General features: G+C 41.3%; 1 protein-coding gene across 1 annotated transcript; it reads right to left on the reverse strand.

Moving 5' to 3' along the window:
- Nucleotides 1-1,346: 1,346 nt before the first annotated feature.
- On the reverse strand, nucleotides 1,347-1,730 carry LOC121267179. The gene has a single exon (XM_041171040.1). It carries the CDS (start codon nucleotides 1,728-1,730, stop codon nucleotides 1,347-1,349), a length of 384 nt encoding a protein of 127 aa, XP_041026974.1.
- Between the last annotated feature and the right edge of the window lie 13,630 nt (nucleotides 1,731-15,360).

A 15,360-nucleotide genomic window follows, 5' to 3' on the forward strand; every position in this document is an offset into this window, starting at 1 on the left:
TGCTGACAGAGTAGAGTTCGGGATGCACTGACCCTTAGCCAATGCATCGTGACAGGTCTAGAGACTTGACTTGTAACACGAAAGTCAGCAAGTCAAGGGACTTGTATGCAACTAGCTATTGAAGGATGACAGAGCTTGGGAGGCTCTGGCCCTTAGCCAATGCATCGTGGCAAGTCCAGAGACTTGGCTTGTAGCACGAAGGTCGGCAAGTCAAGAGAGTTGTATCCGACTGGCTGTTGACTGGGTAGAGCTCGGGAGGCTCTGGCCCTTAATCAATGCATCATGGCAAGTCCAGAGACTTGGCTTGTAGCACAAAAGTTGTCAAGTCAAAGGACTTGTGTCTGATTGGCTATTGAAGTGGTAGAGCTCTGGAGGCTCTAGCCCTTAGCCAAGGCATCACGGCAAGTCCAGAGACTTGGCTTGCAGCATGAAGGTTGGCAAGTCTAGGGACTTGTATCAGACAAGTTGTTGACGCGGTAGAGCTCGATAAGCTTTGGCCTTTAGCCAAGGCATCATGGCAAGTTCAGAGACTTGGCTTGCAGCACTAAGGTCGACAAGTCAAGGGACTTGTGTTCGACTAGCTGTTGAAGGGGTATTTGGAGGCTCTGGCCCTTAGCTAAGGCATCGCGGCAAGTCCAGAGACTTGGCTTGTGTGACCGGAGCTTTTAGATAAAGGTAAATACATATGAAATCATATTTTTTCATTCATAAGTTGCTGTTTACATAGTCGGAAGAACCTGTGGTCATTAAACAAAATACTTTCTTAAGTACATGGCGTTCCATGGATGGGGCAATTCGCGACCTTCGTGGTCCTTCAATCGGTAAGAGCCGGGTATTCCGCTAGTTGTCACCATAAAGGGCCCTACCCATCAGGGACCCAACTTTTCTTCTTCTTGGGTGGTGACCCCCCGTCTGCTTCAGAACCAAGTCTCCTACCTTGAATGCTTGAGGTCGAAATCACTTGTTAAAGTACTGTTCCACTTTCTTTTTATTACTCGCCTTCCGACTTGCTACCTCATCTCTTCTTTCTTCAAGGAGATCTAGGTTTTCTTTTAATCCTTCGCCTTTGTGGTCCAGATTAAAGTGTTAAACTTGGTACGTTGGCATATCCACCTCTGTTGGGATCACAACTTCAGTCTCATAGACAAGCGCAAAGGGTGTTTCTCCCGTGAGGGTCTTGACGATGTTTGGTAGGCCCATAACACACCAGGGAGCTCTTCGGCCCATCTTCCCTTCTAGTCTCCTAGCTTCTTCTTCAGGATGTTCAGCAAGGTCTAGTTGGTTGCCTCTGCCTGTCTGTTGGCTTGAGGGTGCCCCGGAGATGCATACTTTGCTTTGATTTTGAGCTAGGCACACCACTCCTGGTAGTGCGAGCAGTCGAACTGCCTGCCATTGTTTGATGTGAGGCTTTGAGGAATGCCGAATTGATAGACTATGGACCTCCAGAGGAACCTCATGATGGCCTGAGCCGTGACGGTTGCCAGTGCTTCTACTTCCACCCACTTTGTGAAGTAGTCGACCGCTACTATTACAAACTTCACTTCTCCCTTGCCCTCAGGAAACGGGCCGATGTGGTCAAGCCCCCATTGTGCGAAGGGCGAAGGGGACATGATGGATGTCAGCTCTTGCGGTGGGCACTGGAAGATGTGCGCATTTTCTTGGCACTTGGGGAATTTTTCACAAAGTCCTTTCCATCCCGAAGGGAGTGGGGCTAGTAGTACCCTGCGCATGTGACCTGGGAGGTTAGTGCTCTTCCGCCAGAGTGATTTCTGTAGACTCTTTCGTGTATTTTGGCCAGGATGTACTGGGATTTCTCGGGCGAGATGCATCTCAGGAGGGGATCGGAGAAACCTCTCTTATACAGGACTCCTTCTAACAACGTGAGACTTGCCGCTTTCTTTCTAATCTTCCGTGCTTCCTCCTGGTCATTCGGGACTAGGTCCCGGTCGAGGTACTTTATGATATTGATGGCCTACTCTGGGGGTGCTAGCTGGATGACGGATATGGTGATCCTGATAAGTGGTGTGTCAACCGTTTGGGCTACCGTGTGATCCGGAAGAGGGGCCTCTTCTTGGCCTAAGGCGGCCTTTGCAAACGGTCTGCCTTGTGATTCTCTCCCCTCGAGATTTGCTGGATATGAAAGTACTTGAAAAGGTCATGCACCTCCCCCACCTGCTGGAGGTACTTCTTCAGTTTTTTCCCTTTGGTGGCAAACTGCCCCTTTACCTGGTTGACAACCACCGGCAAGCCGGCCCTCACTTCAACCTTGGTGGCTCCTAGCATCCTGGCTACTGACATTCCTGCCAGTAATGCTTCGTACTCAGCCTCATTGTTGGTAGTTTTGAAACCAAGTTTGATTGTGTAGTTATGCTCCTTTCCGAACTCTGTGGCAATGTGCACCCCGATACCCCCTAGCCCGGCAGGATGAGCCATCGATGTAGACCTGCCAAAGCTTGCCTTGGGGTGTGATAGGCGTTTCTTTAGGGAAGTTTGAGAACTCGACTATGAAATTGATCAGCACTTGCCCCTTGATTTCCGGGCGAGGGAGGAACTCGATGTCAAATTCGCTCAACTCAATCGCCCAGTTCGTCATCCGGCCAGATACGTAGGGCTTCTACAGTATTTTCCTGAGGAGAACATCAGTGAGGACCTTCATCGGTTGGGTTTGGAAGTATGGCCTCAGCTGCCTTGCGACGATGATTAATGCAAACACTAGCATCTCCATTCGGGGGTATTTTGCCTCAGCTCCTTGAAAAGCACAATTCGTGTAATAAAAAGGTCATTGGTCTCCCACCTCGCTACTGACTAGGACAGGAGACATGACGTTTGGGGTCACTGCCAGATATACAGTCAAGCTTTCCCTTGGCTCGGTTTGTCTGAGTAGTGGTGGGTGGGCCAAATACTCCTTCAGTTCGCTGAAGGCTAGGTCACACTCGGCATCCCACTCCCGCGCCTTTTTGAGGACCTTGAAAAAGGGAAGGTAGCGGTCTGTCGATCTTGCGATGAAACGGCTCAGGGCCGCCACTCTCCTTGCCAACCTCTGGACCTCGTTAATTGTTCGTGGTGGCGGCATACTTACTATCACCTTAACCTTTTCTGGATTGGCCTCAATTCCTCACTCTGAGACGATGAAGTCCAAGAACTTCCCTAACATGACGCCGAAGGCACACTTTAACGGATTGTGCTTCATCCGGTATCTCCTCAGTACTCCGAAAGCTTCCCGAAGTTCGGTGATATGCTACTCGGGTTTCCTGCTCTTGACCAAGAGGTCATCCATATATACCTCCATATTCTATCCAATCTACTCCTTGAACATCCGATTAACCAGTCGTTGATAAGTTTTGTCAGCATTCTTTAGAACGAATGACATAGCTTTGTTGCAGTGGAGTCCCCGGTCAGTGATGAAGGCTATCATCTCCTCATTGTCCGGGTTCATCCTGATCTGATTGAACCTGAAGTATGCATGGAACTGAGCAGGGGGTGCCCGACCGCTGAATCCACTATTAGGTCTATGCGCTGTAGTGGAAAGCTATCCCTCGGGCAGACCTTGTTAAGGTCAGTGAAGTCAACACACATCTTCCAGTTCCCACTCACCTTCTTCTCCAGGATCATGTTGGAAAGCCACTCAGGATAGTGGGCTTCCCTGATGAACCCCGCTGCCAAGAGATGGTCCACCTCCCTGGCGATGGCTGTGTACTTCTTTGCAATGAAGCTGCAATGCTTTTGCTTGACCTTCTTTGCCTTAGGGTCCACACTCAGGCGATGCTTGATGACTACCGTGTCAATTTCAGACATTTCTTCGTGGCTCCAGGTGAACACGTCTTGGTGCTCGACGAGGAGCAGCTTTACGGATCATCTTAGCTCGGAAGCCATCTTGGTTTCCACCCTAACAGACCATTCGGGTCTCTACGGATCCACCGACACCAATTCTAGTGGCTCATTGGGTTTTGCCTGCCGTAGTGCCTGCTCATCCCTCACTTCCTTGTCCAGCTCCATCAGGGTCGAAGGTGGGGGCAGACTGGCTCCCTCTTGCACTCCTTTGAGAGCTCGGACCTCCCTGGCCTCATGATTTAGTTACTGAACGTAGCATTCCCATACCAAGACCTACTAACAACGAATCTCGCCCACCCCCGTAGAAGTTGGAAATTTTATCTTCAAGTGGAATGTGAAGGTCACTGGCCTTAGGTTGTTCAGGTTTGGTCACCCAAAGATTGCGTTGTAAGAAGATGGGGCCTTTACCGCGTGGAAATCCACCATGGTAGTTGCCATTCTCGGGGCCTTCCTTGCTAGGATGGACAAGGTGATAACCCCAATTGGCTGGACTATGTCTCCAGTGAAGCTCTTAAGAGGCGTCAGGTTGGGCACAACCAATTGGGCATGATTCCCATCCGGACGAAGGCTTCTTAGAATAGGATATCGCCAAAACTACCGTTGTCAATTAGGACCCATCTCGTTGTGTAGTTGGTGATCGGTCACCACTAAGGCGTCGTCATGAGGGTGGAGAATGCCCTCCTCATCCTTCTCCCTGAAGGTTATGATAGTCCCCCCTGAGTGGCTCCTGGTGCTCGGGACTGCTGTGCTGGTGGCAAACACTTCTTTGTACCTGGCCCTTCTGTCGTGGGCCCTCCTTGTCGAGGAGGTGGTCCCTCCCCCAACGTACCCTCCTACGGTCATGTGAATTTTGACCAAAGGGCTGTCTTCTCTAGTCGGGCTTCTTCGGCGCGGGCTTGCTCTGGGCCACCCTTCAGCCTTTCGCCTTGTCAGAATTTTACTTCTTTGTGGCCATGTGCAACCATCGGGTCATCGGCCATGCTGCTAGTCTCCCCAATGGTCTAGTAGAGCTTCTAAGTCTTCCATCTTCAGTTTTCTGGTGAAACAATCTTTTGTTCGGTGGTTGTCGATGCAGTGGTATGTGTAGGACTTAGGGCGGGCAGAGCCCGATTGCTGTTCTCCTTGAGGGCTTTAGTTTCTTTCGGCGTCCATGGCCATGCTGGAGTGGGTGCGCAGTCCAACCCGCCCATGAGTGGGCTGCTCCTCCTTGCGTTGGGTCTTGTGTGCCTTCTTCTTGTTACCATTCCAGGTCAGTCCACTGCTCTAGCTAAAGGCTCGCTTGTCTGCCCTTTTCAACTCAGTCTTCAGGGGAGTTGTTAGCTCCCGAAGCGTTTCTTCAGCATTGATGAAACCGTCGACTTAGTCCATGAACTCCCTCAACGAAGTTGGTGTCTTCCCCGCTATCACGGTCATGAAGGGGTTATGGGGCCAGACTTCCCTAGCAGAGCCACCAGAGTAATCTTTTCATCCTGGTCGTTTGTTGTCATGCGCTTCCTGTTGAACCAAGAGAGGTAGGACTTTAGACTTTCATCATCTCGTTGCTTCATAGTTAAGAGGTAGGTAGCAGGATGCGTTCTTTTCCTGCTCACAATGAGCTGCGTCTGGAAGAGTCTGGCCAGCTCGGCGAAGCTGTCGATGGTCCTGGGTGGTTGGGACCCGAACCATGCTGTCACTTTTCCTTATAAAGTGAGAGGAAATGCCTTGCATGTGACCTCTCCTGGGAACCATGCAGGGTCATATAGGTCTAGAATGTTTCTAGATATTCTAGGGGATCCTTGGATGTGTCGTACGCATCTATCTGCGTGACTTTGAATATTGGGGGAAGAGGGACTGCCATAACTTTAGCGGGCAGATCCGTGCCGGTGAGTAGCTGGTCCATCGTGGACCTCGTGCCCATCCGTTTGCCCATCTCAACATATTTGTCCCCGAGCTCAAGGTGCATTCTCCGTCTCTTCAGCTATCGCTACCTCTAGGGCTCGACGGGACTCAGAGTGGCGGCTCTGCTCGCCCCCCTCTAGTTTCTCGATGGTCTTCTGCAGGGAGGAATTCTCTTGGTTGAGAGTTGTCACTTTCTCCGTCCGCTTTTGTATTATTTCAGCTTGTTCATTGGTTCTTACTTCCATGGCTTTGGGTTGTTCCTCTTCACGACGTGAGACTTGGGAGTGCGTTGTTACTGGCGAGCAAAGGACACGCTATTATAGGAAATAAAGAGATCCCACAGACGGCACCACTGTTGATGTCGTGTTTCTCGGCCTGGGCAACTCCACACTGTTGGGCTCGGCCTGGATCCTACTGACATAGAGAATGGGGGCTTGGGGACCGTGGTACCTCCGATGCTTAAGTTAGTTGTTGGGATGGAGAGAAAGAGAGAAATATTCAATTAGAGAATGTGTAAGTTGAAGTATGAAAGAGTCCGAACCACTTCCCTGGCTGGGGGAGGGGTATTTATACCTGGCAGGGGTCCTTGAGGTGGAGGTAGTGGGTGTGCAGCTCTGTATTTGGGTCGGGTGTGCTTGCCAACTCCTTGCTATGCTGCAGACTTGCCAGGCCTGATTGCAGTTGTCACTAAAACCTAGAGGGCACGTTTTAGCATGCCAAGTCCCGGGATGCATTAAATGTGGCGTGGTTCCTGTTGTGGCGTGCCCGTCTTCGTTCCATTAAATGCGGCGTGGTTTCAGTTAGGTACATCCATTCTTTTGACCTGTCTGGACGCTAGGGTTTAGGGACAGGAGATGTTCCTGAGCGGTCGGCCAGTTGTGGTGTCAGTCTGTCCTACCTTCCGTCCTTTTGTCATTGCGCTTTGCTTGGTCGCTTCTCTTCCTGGGCCTCCTGAGCCTCTTTGGCCCAGCTCAGGCCTTATCCTCGAACCCTGTAGATCGGGCTTACTCCTCGAGCCCAGCCCTGTAGATTACTCTCCTTACAAGAATCTTATGTAAATCATATATATGTATATATATATATACACCCCATTTTGAATTAATTATTGTTCAAACACACTCACGAATCTGTAAAAAAGATTGGTTTCTTAGCATATTTTGTCACTTTGTACATGTATGTATTATTTAATAGTTTTATGTTACTTTAGAGTCTCGGCTCGTGGTTTTCATAAAGTCATGTTATGCACTTCATTAAAAAAGAAAAAGAAAAAAGCTTCTAGTGGGTTTAACTTTAGTACTTTAGGAAGCCAAACTTGGATCATATAATTGGGTTATCTTATGTAAATCCTTATCGGGTTGAGTCATCAAATCGAACCAACGCATCAACAAGATCAAGCTCCACAAACTTAACAGCGATGGCTCCTCTCACGGCCACACCCTAGATCATAGTTAGGGCTGAGCACCGATTACTTCGGAGTCGGAGGGCCCAACCTCTGACTCCAACTTCGACTTTGTTGGAGGTCGAATCGTACCTTCGACTCCGACTCCGAGATGTAGAAAATCCGTTCCACCTCCGACTCCGACTTGTCGGAGCGAAGTCGGATTTTTGGACTTTTTTTTTTATTTTCTTTAACTTCATATTTGACCCACTTTTTTTTAAAAAAAAAAATGTGGGCTTTCAAATTTCAATTTTCTCAAAATTACAATCTAAACTTATTAAACTTTTGATTATAACAAAAATACAACTAAATAAAACAAGTAACATACTAACTTGCATTCAAAAATTAAAAATAAAAAGAAAGTCATATTTTTACATGTACTCACATCATCCATGATTCCATATCCACATCCAAGTATACTATTAAATCTCTAATCTCTTATACTTGATATATATATATATATATTAATATATATAAATATTAGTAATACACTAATAGTATTAGTATACTAGTATTAGTATTAGTTATTATTAATACTATATATTATACTAATAGTGATATTAATACTATATATAGTTATAGTGATTAGTATAACTACATTAGTATTAGTTATAGTGATTTTGCATAACTATATTAGTATAAGTTATAGTGATTTAGTATATGTATAATACTATAAGTTATAACTATAGTCTTATATTAGTATTAGTATAAATATTAGTATAAATATTAGTATTAGTTATAGTGATTTAGTATAACTATATTAGTATAAATTATAGTGATTTAGTATTGGTATAATACTATAAGTTATAACTATAGTCTATATTAGTATTAGTATTAGTTATAGTGATTAGCATAACTATATATTAGTATTTGCTATAGTGATTTTAATTTAGTATAATTATATAATACTATTAGTATAAATCACTATACTAACTATATCATTGATAGTATTAGTATACTAATACTAGTATATCGGCCGAAACTCTTTCCACGAACCAAAACTCTCTCAAACCTTTCTACTACACATCTGACTCGAGGGGGTGGGAGCTTCGGCTCCCTTCCCCCTCCTTCCTTCTCTCCCCACTCCCTTTTCCTCTGTATAGTGCTCCATTTTTGTGTTTTGTGTATTTGCAAGCTAAATAAGGGAGAGTCGCAGATCTTGATTTTCCGGCGACAATAGACCAGCACGCACCCCTCCATGGTGATGCCCAGCCACCGATCTTCAAGACCACCAAATGCGGCGTCAATCGGAGTGGCGAGTCACTCGCACTCACCACCGGGAGGCCTTCTGCCGACATCACGTGCGGCGCCTACGGGTCTGTGAGTCCGGAGTCTCCAAGATCGACAGTTGGTCTCCTCCCAGAGCAGCGCCTATACTGCACGCGCCACAACAGCCTCATTGGAGCACTATTCCTTCCTGCTTTTACTGTGTTTTATTGTATTTATTTCATGTCCTATTTTACTTTTTAGTAAAATAAAAATCTAAAATATGTCCCTTCGAATCTCGATCCGAGCGGTGTGATCTCCCCTCTCCGCTTAGGCGGTCTATGGGGTTGCTGTACCCTAGTCCGCTTAGTCGAGGTATAGGTTTTGTCACCTGGTTACTGTTAACTCTGTCTAGGACAGAGCTGTGCACGACAGATCTCTTAGACTTAGGTCTTTAGAGACCTGCCGTCTCGACTAGACCTTGTCAGCCACGAAAGTGTGCTAGGGAGTTTTTATCGTCTGTAACTGACTTTCTTAAGTCATAATTGTATGTCCTCTATTATGAATGAAATGCGGCCGTTACCATAAAAAAAAAAATACTAGTATATCACTATGGTTAATAGTATCATATAGTAATATAATATTAGTCATTAATACTTTAGTGATTTACATAGTAATTTATATATAGACTTAAAGTGGATTACTAATAGTATTAGTATTAGACCATAAATCTAATTAATATATTAATGTATCTTAGTATTACTAATATATTTATCAAAAGGAGTATGTTAAGAATTTATTAAGTCAAAAAAAATAATTAATACAAGATATTGTTATATAAAATTTATATGAATAATACTTTAGTTATTATACATTAGTATTATATTCTATTATAAATTTATAGATTAGTGTTTATCCATTAGTATTACATGTTGATGTTATTATACATCTTAGTATTTATAGTATATTATATATACATTAGTATTACATGTTATTATATTTATACATCAGCAATTTAGTGTTACAACTTAAATGTAACATGGTAGTAATATTGTAAATTTGTAATAGTATGATATTTACATATAGTCATATACTAAACTATTATTATTTATTAGTCAATTTAGTCTATATATTATAGTATAAATATATTATTTAACTAGTATATTATTGAGTTTAACTAACTATATAAGATATAGTTGTATAAAATTTAAATGATTAATATATAGAAAAACACATATTTTTATAAAATATGTATAAAATCGGAGGAGAATGCGGAGGTGGAGTCAGAGGGCCAAGTCGGAGGCGGATCTGAGCGGAGGCGGAGTTGGTTCGTCAATGACTCCGACTCCGACTCTGATTTCCAATAGGGAAAAAACTTCGACTCCGACTTCGACAAGCGGACCCGGATCGGAGTTAGAGCTGAGTTAGATTCGGAGTCGGATTATCGGATTTTTGCTCAGCTCTAATCATAGTAACATTGCGTATGATAAGGATGTAAACGAAATTGACATTGGGCCACCTCTTAAAGACTTCTTATTTGATAAAAGAACAGGTTCGTGAATGAAATATGAAATAATCACATGATCATACAATATTTATTATTGCTCTTGAAGATTTTTTAAAAATTATATATTCAATAAATGTTGCTCCACATATCTTTATTTATTTATTTAAAACTCTCAAATTCAACTACCAATTTTAATCCCTATTTCACAAGATCAATCATGCCTTGCAAAAGTGCCTGGAGAAATTGGCAAGCAATCCCGATGTTAGACCATTGGCAATGGCCTAGCAAAATGTCAATGTAAGTCCATAATTTAGCTATATGTAAAAAAAAAAAAAAAATCTACATTGGACTAGCTAAAAGTCCAAAATTAAAGACTTCAGCTACAGTAAAATTAGACTCCTCTCCAAACATAGCGAGTTACTGTTCATGGTTTAAACTAATATTTTATTATTTCATCTACCTTCCCACGTTATTTTCTCTTTCTTCATCTATTTCCCTCGTTTTCATTTCTTCATCCCGAAACACACATCTCCGTAGCCCTTCGTCTTCTTCACCCTTGAGCACCAAAGAGACCTGTGTTTTCTTTAACCGCAAGATGCCTTCTCTCTGTCATCCTGCCATCGTCTTCCAGCCCAAAAGGTAATTTCTCTTCCTCGCTCCTCCCTCCCTCTTCTCTGCTTAGATTTCCTCTCCCTCTTGTCTTTCTATTTTCTCCCATTTCATCAAGTAATTGAATCTATGTTTAGGGTTTGCGCATCCCGAACTCTGTCACAAGGTTGCCTTGCTCGTGAATCCTCGTCCAAAAGGTTGCACATTTCCTCTACAAATTGAACTTGAAAATCGCGATTGGGGTATTTCCGTATAACTGATTTGAGATTTCGGTATTTTAGTTTGTGATTTGGGTATTTGTCTGTGGTCATGCGTAGTGTTTAATGATTTCGGTATTTTACTTTGAGATTTCGGTATTTTGGTTTGTGATTTGGGTATTTTTGTGCTGAAATCTGATTTGAGATTTGAGTATTTTGATTTCTGAATTGGGTATTTTTGGTTTGAATCTGGTATTAGAACATTTCAAATATTTCCATTTCCATATTTCTAGAGCACATTTTCTTGCAAGTCCCGCAACCCTGTACACAACAGAATACTTGATAAGAAATAGCAAATATCCCCCCTGTTTTTGCATGTATCGGGAGGAAGCATGAAGGGTGCATTAATATGAAGCAAGAAAATCTGATATAGATGTAACCCACTGTTTTTGGCAGTGTATATTAAAGTCACCCACCATCCCTTACACAAACAAGAACTGATATAGATGTAATTAATTACAAAATCTTTAGAAATATTGTGGCATGTATTGGGAGGAAGCACGCTGAAAGAAACAAAACAGAATAATTAATGGAAATAATCAATTAGAGATAGTAAGGGACTGATCAACAAGATGTTGAGAAAAAATGCAAGTGGGAGGTAATATGGACCTAAACCAAGTGCCAAACATGACAAACTTATTGACTTGCAAAATTTTCAAAGAAAAACAAGTTCCCCCAAGAAGAAAGTTCAAAACCCCAAGGTACTTCCTCAAACGCATGATTTCTCATCATGGTCCCATGGGTTTCAATCAACCAACTAGCATCCAGCCAACTCTTCAGCGACATCCCTGGCTGATAAATGCCTCGCCAACTCATCATGGTGCCATGGGTTTCACTCAATACTAATGTTCATTTTATATATGTTGGACTGTGGACTGTGTTGAGGACACTAATGTTAGATTGTGGATTGTGTTATAGTGTCCCTCTTAGTATTTTTAGTAGGTCTTAATTTTAGTGTAGTGGACATATCAGAAGGTCTGAATTTTAGTAGGTCTGCATTTGTATTTTTGATTCCTTTTCATGAATGAGAATAGAGTTTTATCTCAATTCCTTCTGTCTTTTGATTTCCTTTTGATTACACTTGCAATTTTAGGCACATTGCATAAGAAATAGGTTGAGGAAACAATAATTTTAAGTAAAATATAATTTATTAATTAATATATAAAGTGTATTTGCAAAATATAAAAAAGTTGTAAAATAATATAAAAATATATAATATTATATTATTATTTTCACTTTAAAATAGCTAGTCTAATATGAACTCAACTAGTCAAAAGTTAATACTATAGTTCAAAGTTAAGATTCTATTTCTATTTTTTTGCAGTTAATTTGGGCCAGAATTGCTGGATGAGATTGAAAGCATTGGATTTCGCTGAAAGGAAAAGAAAATAAGGGGGAGAAAGAAGGAAATGATGATATCAAGATGGTCCAGTTTACTTTATTTGGGTTCATGACAGTACCCTAAACCCAAACCTAAAATTCTATTGGGCTTGAAGGCCCTAATTCTATCATGCAGTCGCAGATAAATGGAGAGGACCAAATAGAACAATAATTACGTATTAAATTTGCTCCAATCTATAATCATAAAATAACAAATCTATTTGTAAGTCTAATTGTTTGAAACATCTAACACATCATTAAAGTAGAAATTATAGATCACATCATGATTAAAAGACATTGGTATTTTAAATCTTTAATAACTATAATAGGTCCCACAAAATGAAAACCCTTAAATATATCTCTACTATTATATAAGTGGCTATCAAACGGAAGTTAACGGAAATTCTTGTTTTAACGGAGCTACAGTAATTTCCGTTAAGTTCCGTTTTATACTCTCTCTCGATTAAACTATACCTCTCTCGACTGAAACCCCTCTCTTGACAGAAACCAGACCCTCCCTCTCTAGAAACTCGCTCGTCCGAATCCAGTTGGAGGAATGGGAGCTTCGGCTTCGGCTTCTTCTTCCTCTTCCTCTCCTCCCTCTCCCTGCCGGCCCTTCGTCTTCGGTGGTTTTGTTGAGTTTTTTTTTTTTGTTTTTTTTTTCAGGTTTTTGGCCGAATAAAGGGGGTAGCCGTTTCGAGCTCCTCCAGTGACCATCGTCCGACACGCACACCACCGGGAGAAGCCTCATCCGCCGATCTTGTGGTCGACCGGATTCGAAGCCAATCGGAGCGGTGCGTTGCGCCGACGCGCAGTTTAAAGGAAACACGTGGGGTTCCCAAACCATCGTGTGTGGATTTTTTTATTTCATTTTTTTGCTTGTTGGGTATTTGTTCTCCATTTTTTTTGGATGTGAATCTGCTTGTTGGATTTTTGTTCGTCGGTATGGACCATTTTTTGGAATCTGAAGGATGTTTTGATTTTTTTTTTTTCCGTTTCGTGTGGATTTTTTTATTTCATTTTTATGCTTGTTTGGTTTTTGTTCCTCCAGCCAGCACCAGAGACTTTCGATCTTTTTGATGACATTATTCTCCTCTCTGATGGCCAGATTGTGTATCAAAGTCCCTGTGAGCAAGTTCTTGAGTTTTGTTAATTTATGGGCTTCAAATGTCCTGAAAGGAAAGGGGTGGCCGACTTCCTTCAAGCTCACCCAAGTAAGTTTTTAGCTTCATCTTGATTTTGTGTATTATATATTTATATATAATGTATGTATGTACGTATTACATTTCATTACACATGATTGTGATTAAATTCTACCTTTTCTGTTCGAAACTACTCTCCTTTATATGAACTTGAAAAATAAATTTATGGAGGATTGCTGGTTTGTTGTGGAATATCGATCTTGGTGGTAAATGTTCACAGTTTTGATATTTAGTTTTATATTGGGCATTCTCTGTATTTGATGAAATGTCTTATTGAACACGGGTTTTGATTTTCCATTAATTCCATCGGTTTTAGACCTTTTGTGTATTTTTTGGTCATTTTATTTTACTCAAATCTCTACTTTGGAACTGCACCGATTACTCAAATCTCTACTCAGCCAATGTCTTTTACAAAAAGTTCGACTAAAGCAAAAAACACTATAAACAAAGAAATAAAGAAAGAAAAGCAGGCAAGCAAGCACCCACAAAGCATGTTTTTGATCAATTTTCTTCTACCATTTAGTCTTCGCTAAGAAATTAAGCTGTCAGGAACAAAGTACGAGGAGTAACTTTCTCTAGGAAAAGATGATATATATAGATATTGTAATGATAAGTACGTAGTGTTTAATTTGATGCATTTTGTATTTTATTATATAATCGATGTATATAATATTCTGTTCAAACCATTCGCTGCATCTAGCTAGATAGCCTCTTTTTTTAATGGTCGAATTAATTACATCATGGTAAAAGTAAGAAAAATACAATCACCCCATGCATGCATCCCAGAACATCAGAGCATACAACACAAAAGGAAAAAAAAATTGCAAGAAATGGTGCTAAAAAACTGGTTTGGACGTTATAATTAGGCAGTTATTAGAACATTAATTTATTGGTTGAATTATTCATGTTTGAAACATTTATTTTGAAAGATACATGCACAATTAATTTAATTGCGTTGAGACAATATATAGTTGATGAACTTCGATTTTGTATCGATACATCCTTTGCATTCGATCGGCTCAAATAAAGATAAAATGTGGACAAAAGTCGCTAACAAAATAGAGCATCAATTTACTTGTGCATGAAAAGTAGAATAGAGAGTGCTGATTAATATAATTTAGATCAAAGTTTCAAGCATGCACCTTATAATGAGAAATGGAAGCAATTATAATTCCTAGATACATATTTGCTACAAAGATCATCGATGGAAGTGATCATCAGCAGGGATCGAAAAAGCTAGGGTGGTGTACATGGAGATGCTTTATAGAAAGCAAATTAATTAAGCAATGGCACATGATGAGATGTGTGTGTGGTGTTTTACTTATTGATATGCTGGACTTTGTTACTTTAGTTTCACTTGTTTATGCTTGTACAGATGGAGGGCAATCTTGCTGAAGAGCTTTACTCAGAAAGTTTGAAGCTGTCCAAGACAGACTTAGTTTCTTCTTCAACTTCTGTTGGTAAAGAAAGTGATTTGCATGGTATTACTTTAATTTATATGTTTTAAGGCAAATCTGGCTGAGATACTTATGATCAAAGGTTTTTACATTTTATTTATGTTTTCTATTTTTGTGTTGAGTGGCACTTCCAATCTGCATAAGGATGGATGATGCATGAGGTCACGTGCATTTCCATGGGTGCTTCAGTTAATTGAAAAAAAGAAAAGAACTTCTTGTGTTTAGCTCTTTTGTTTCCTTTCCTTTCTTTTCTTTTCTTTTAAAAATAAATTTCAGCAATTGAAAGTTAAATAGACCCTTGCTCTGGTAGCTGCTTTCTTTGTCTGCATGACATTATCATAAGAAAAGATTTCCATGCTTAAATGTGGATTTTGATACTAGCAAAACCTTCCTTTTTTCCCATGCGTTTATATGATCAAATACATCTGCTTTGACCTTTTACATCCGTAAGGCATAACAACTTGCTTTCACATCTTTACTACTTGATTTAGCTTTCACATCTTTAATACGTAGAGCTGTTACCCAAAAACCAATAGGGCCATTTACAGCAGCTTTGGGAGCAGTTATTTTAGTCAGTTTCCAGCTTTTGACGTCT

This window comes from Juglans microcarpa x Juglans regia, chromosome 5S, assembly GCF_004785595.1.
Source record: "Juglans microcarpa x Juglans regia isolate MS1-56 chromosome 5S, Jm3101_v1.0, whole genome shotgun sequence".
Taxonomy (NCBI): Eukaryota; Viridiplantae; Streptophyta; class Magnoliopsida; order Fagales; family Juglandaceae; genus Juglans; species Juglans microcarpa x Juglans regia.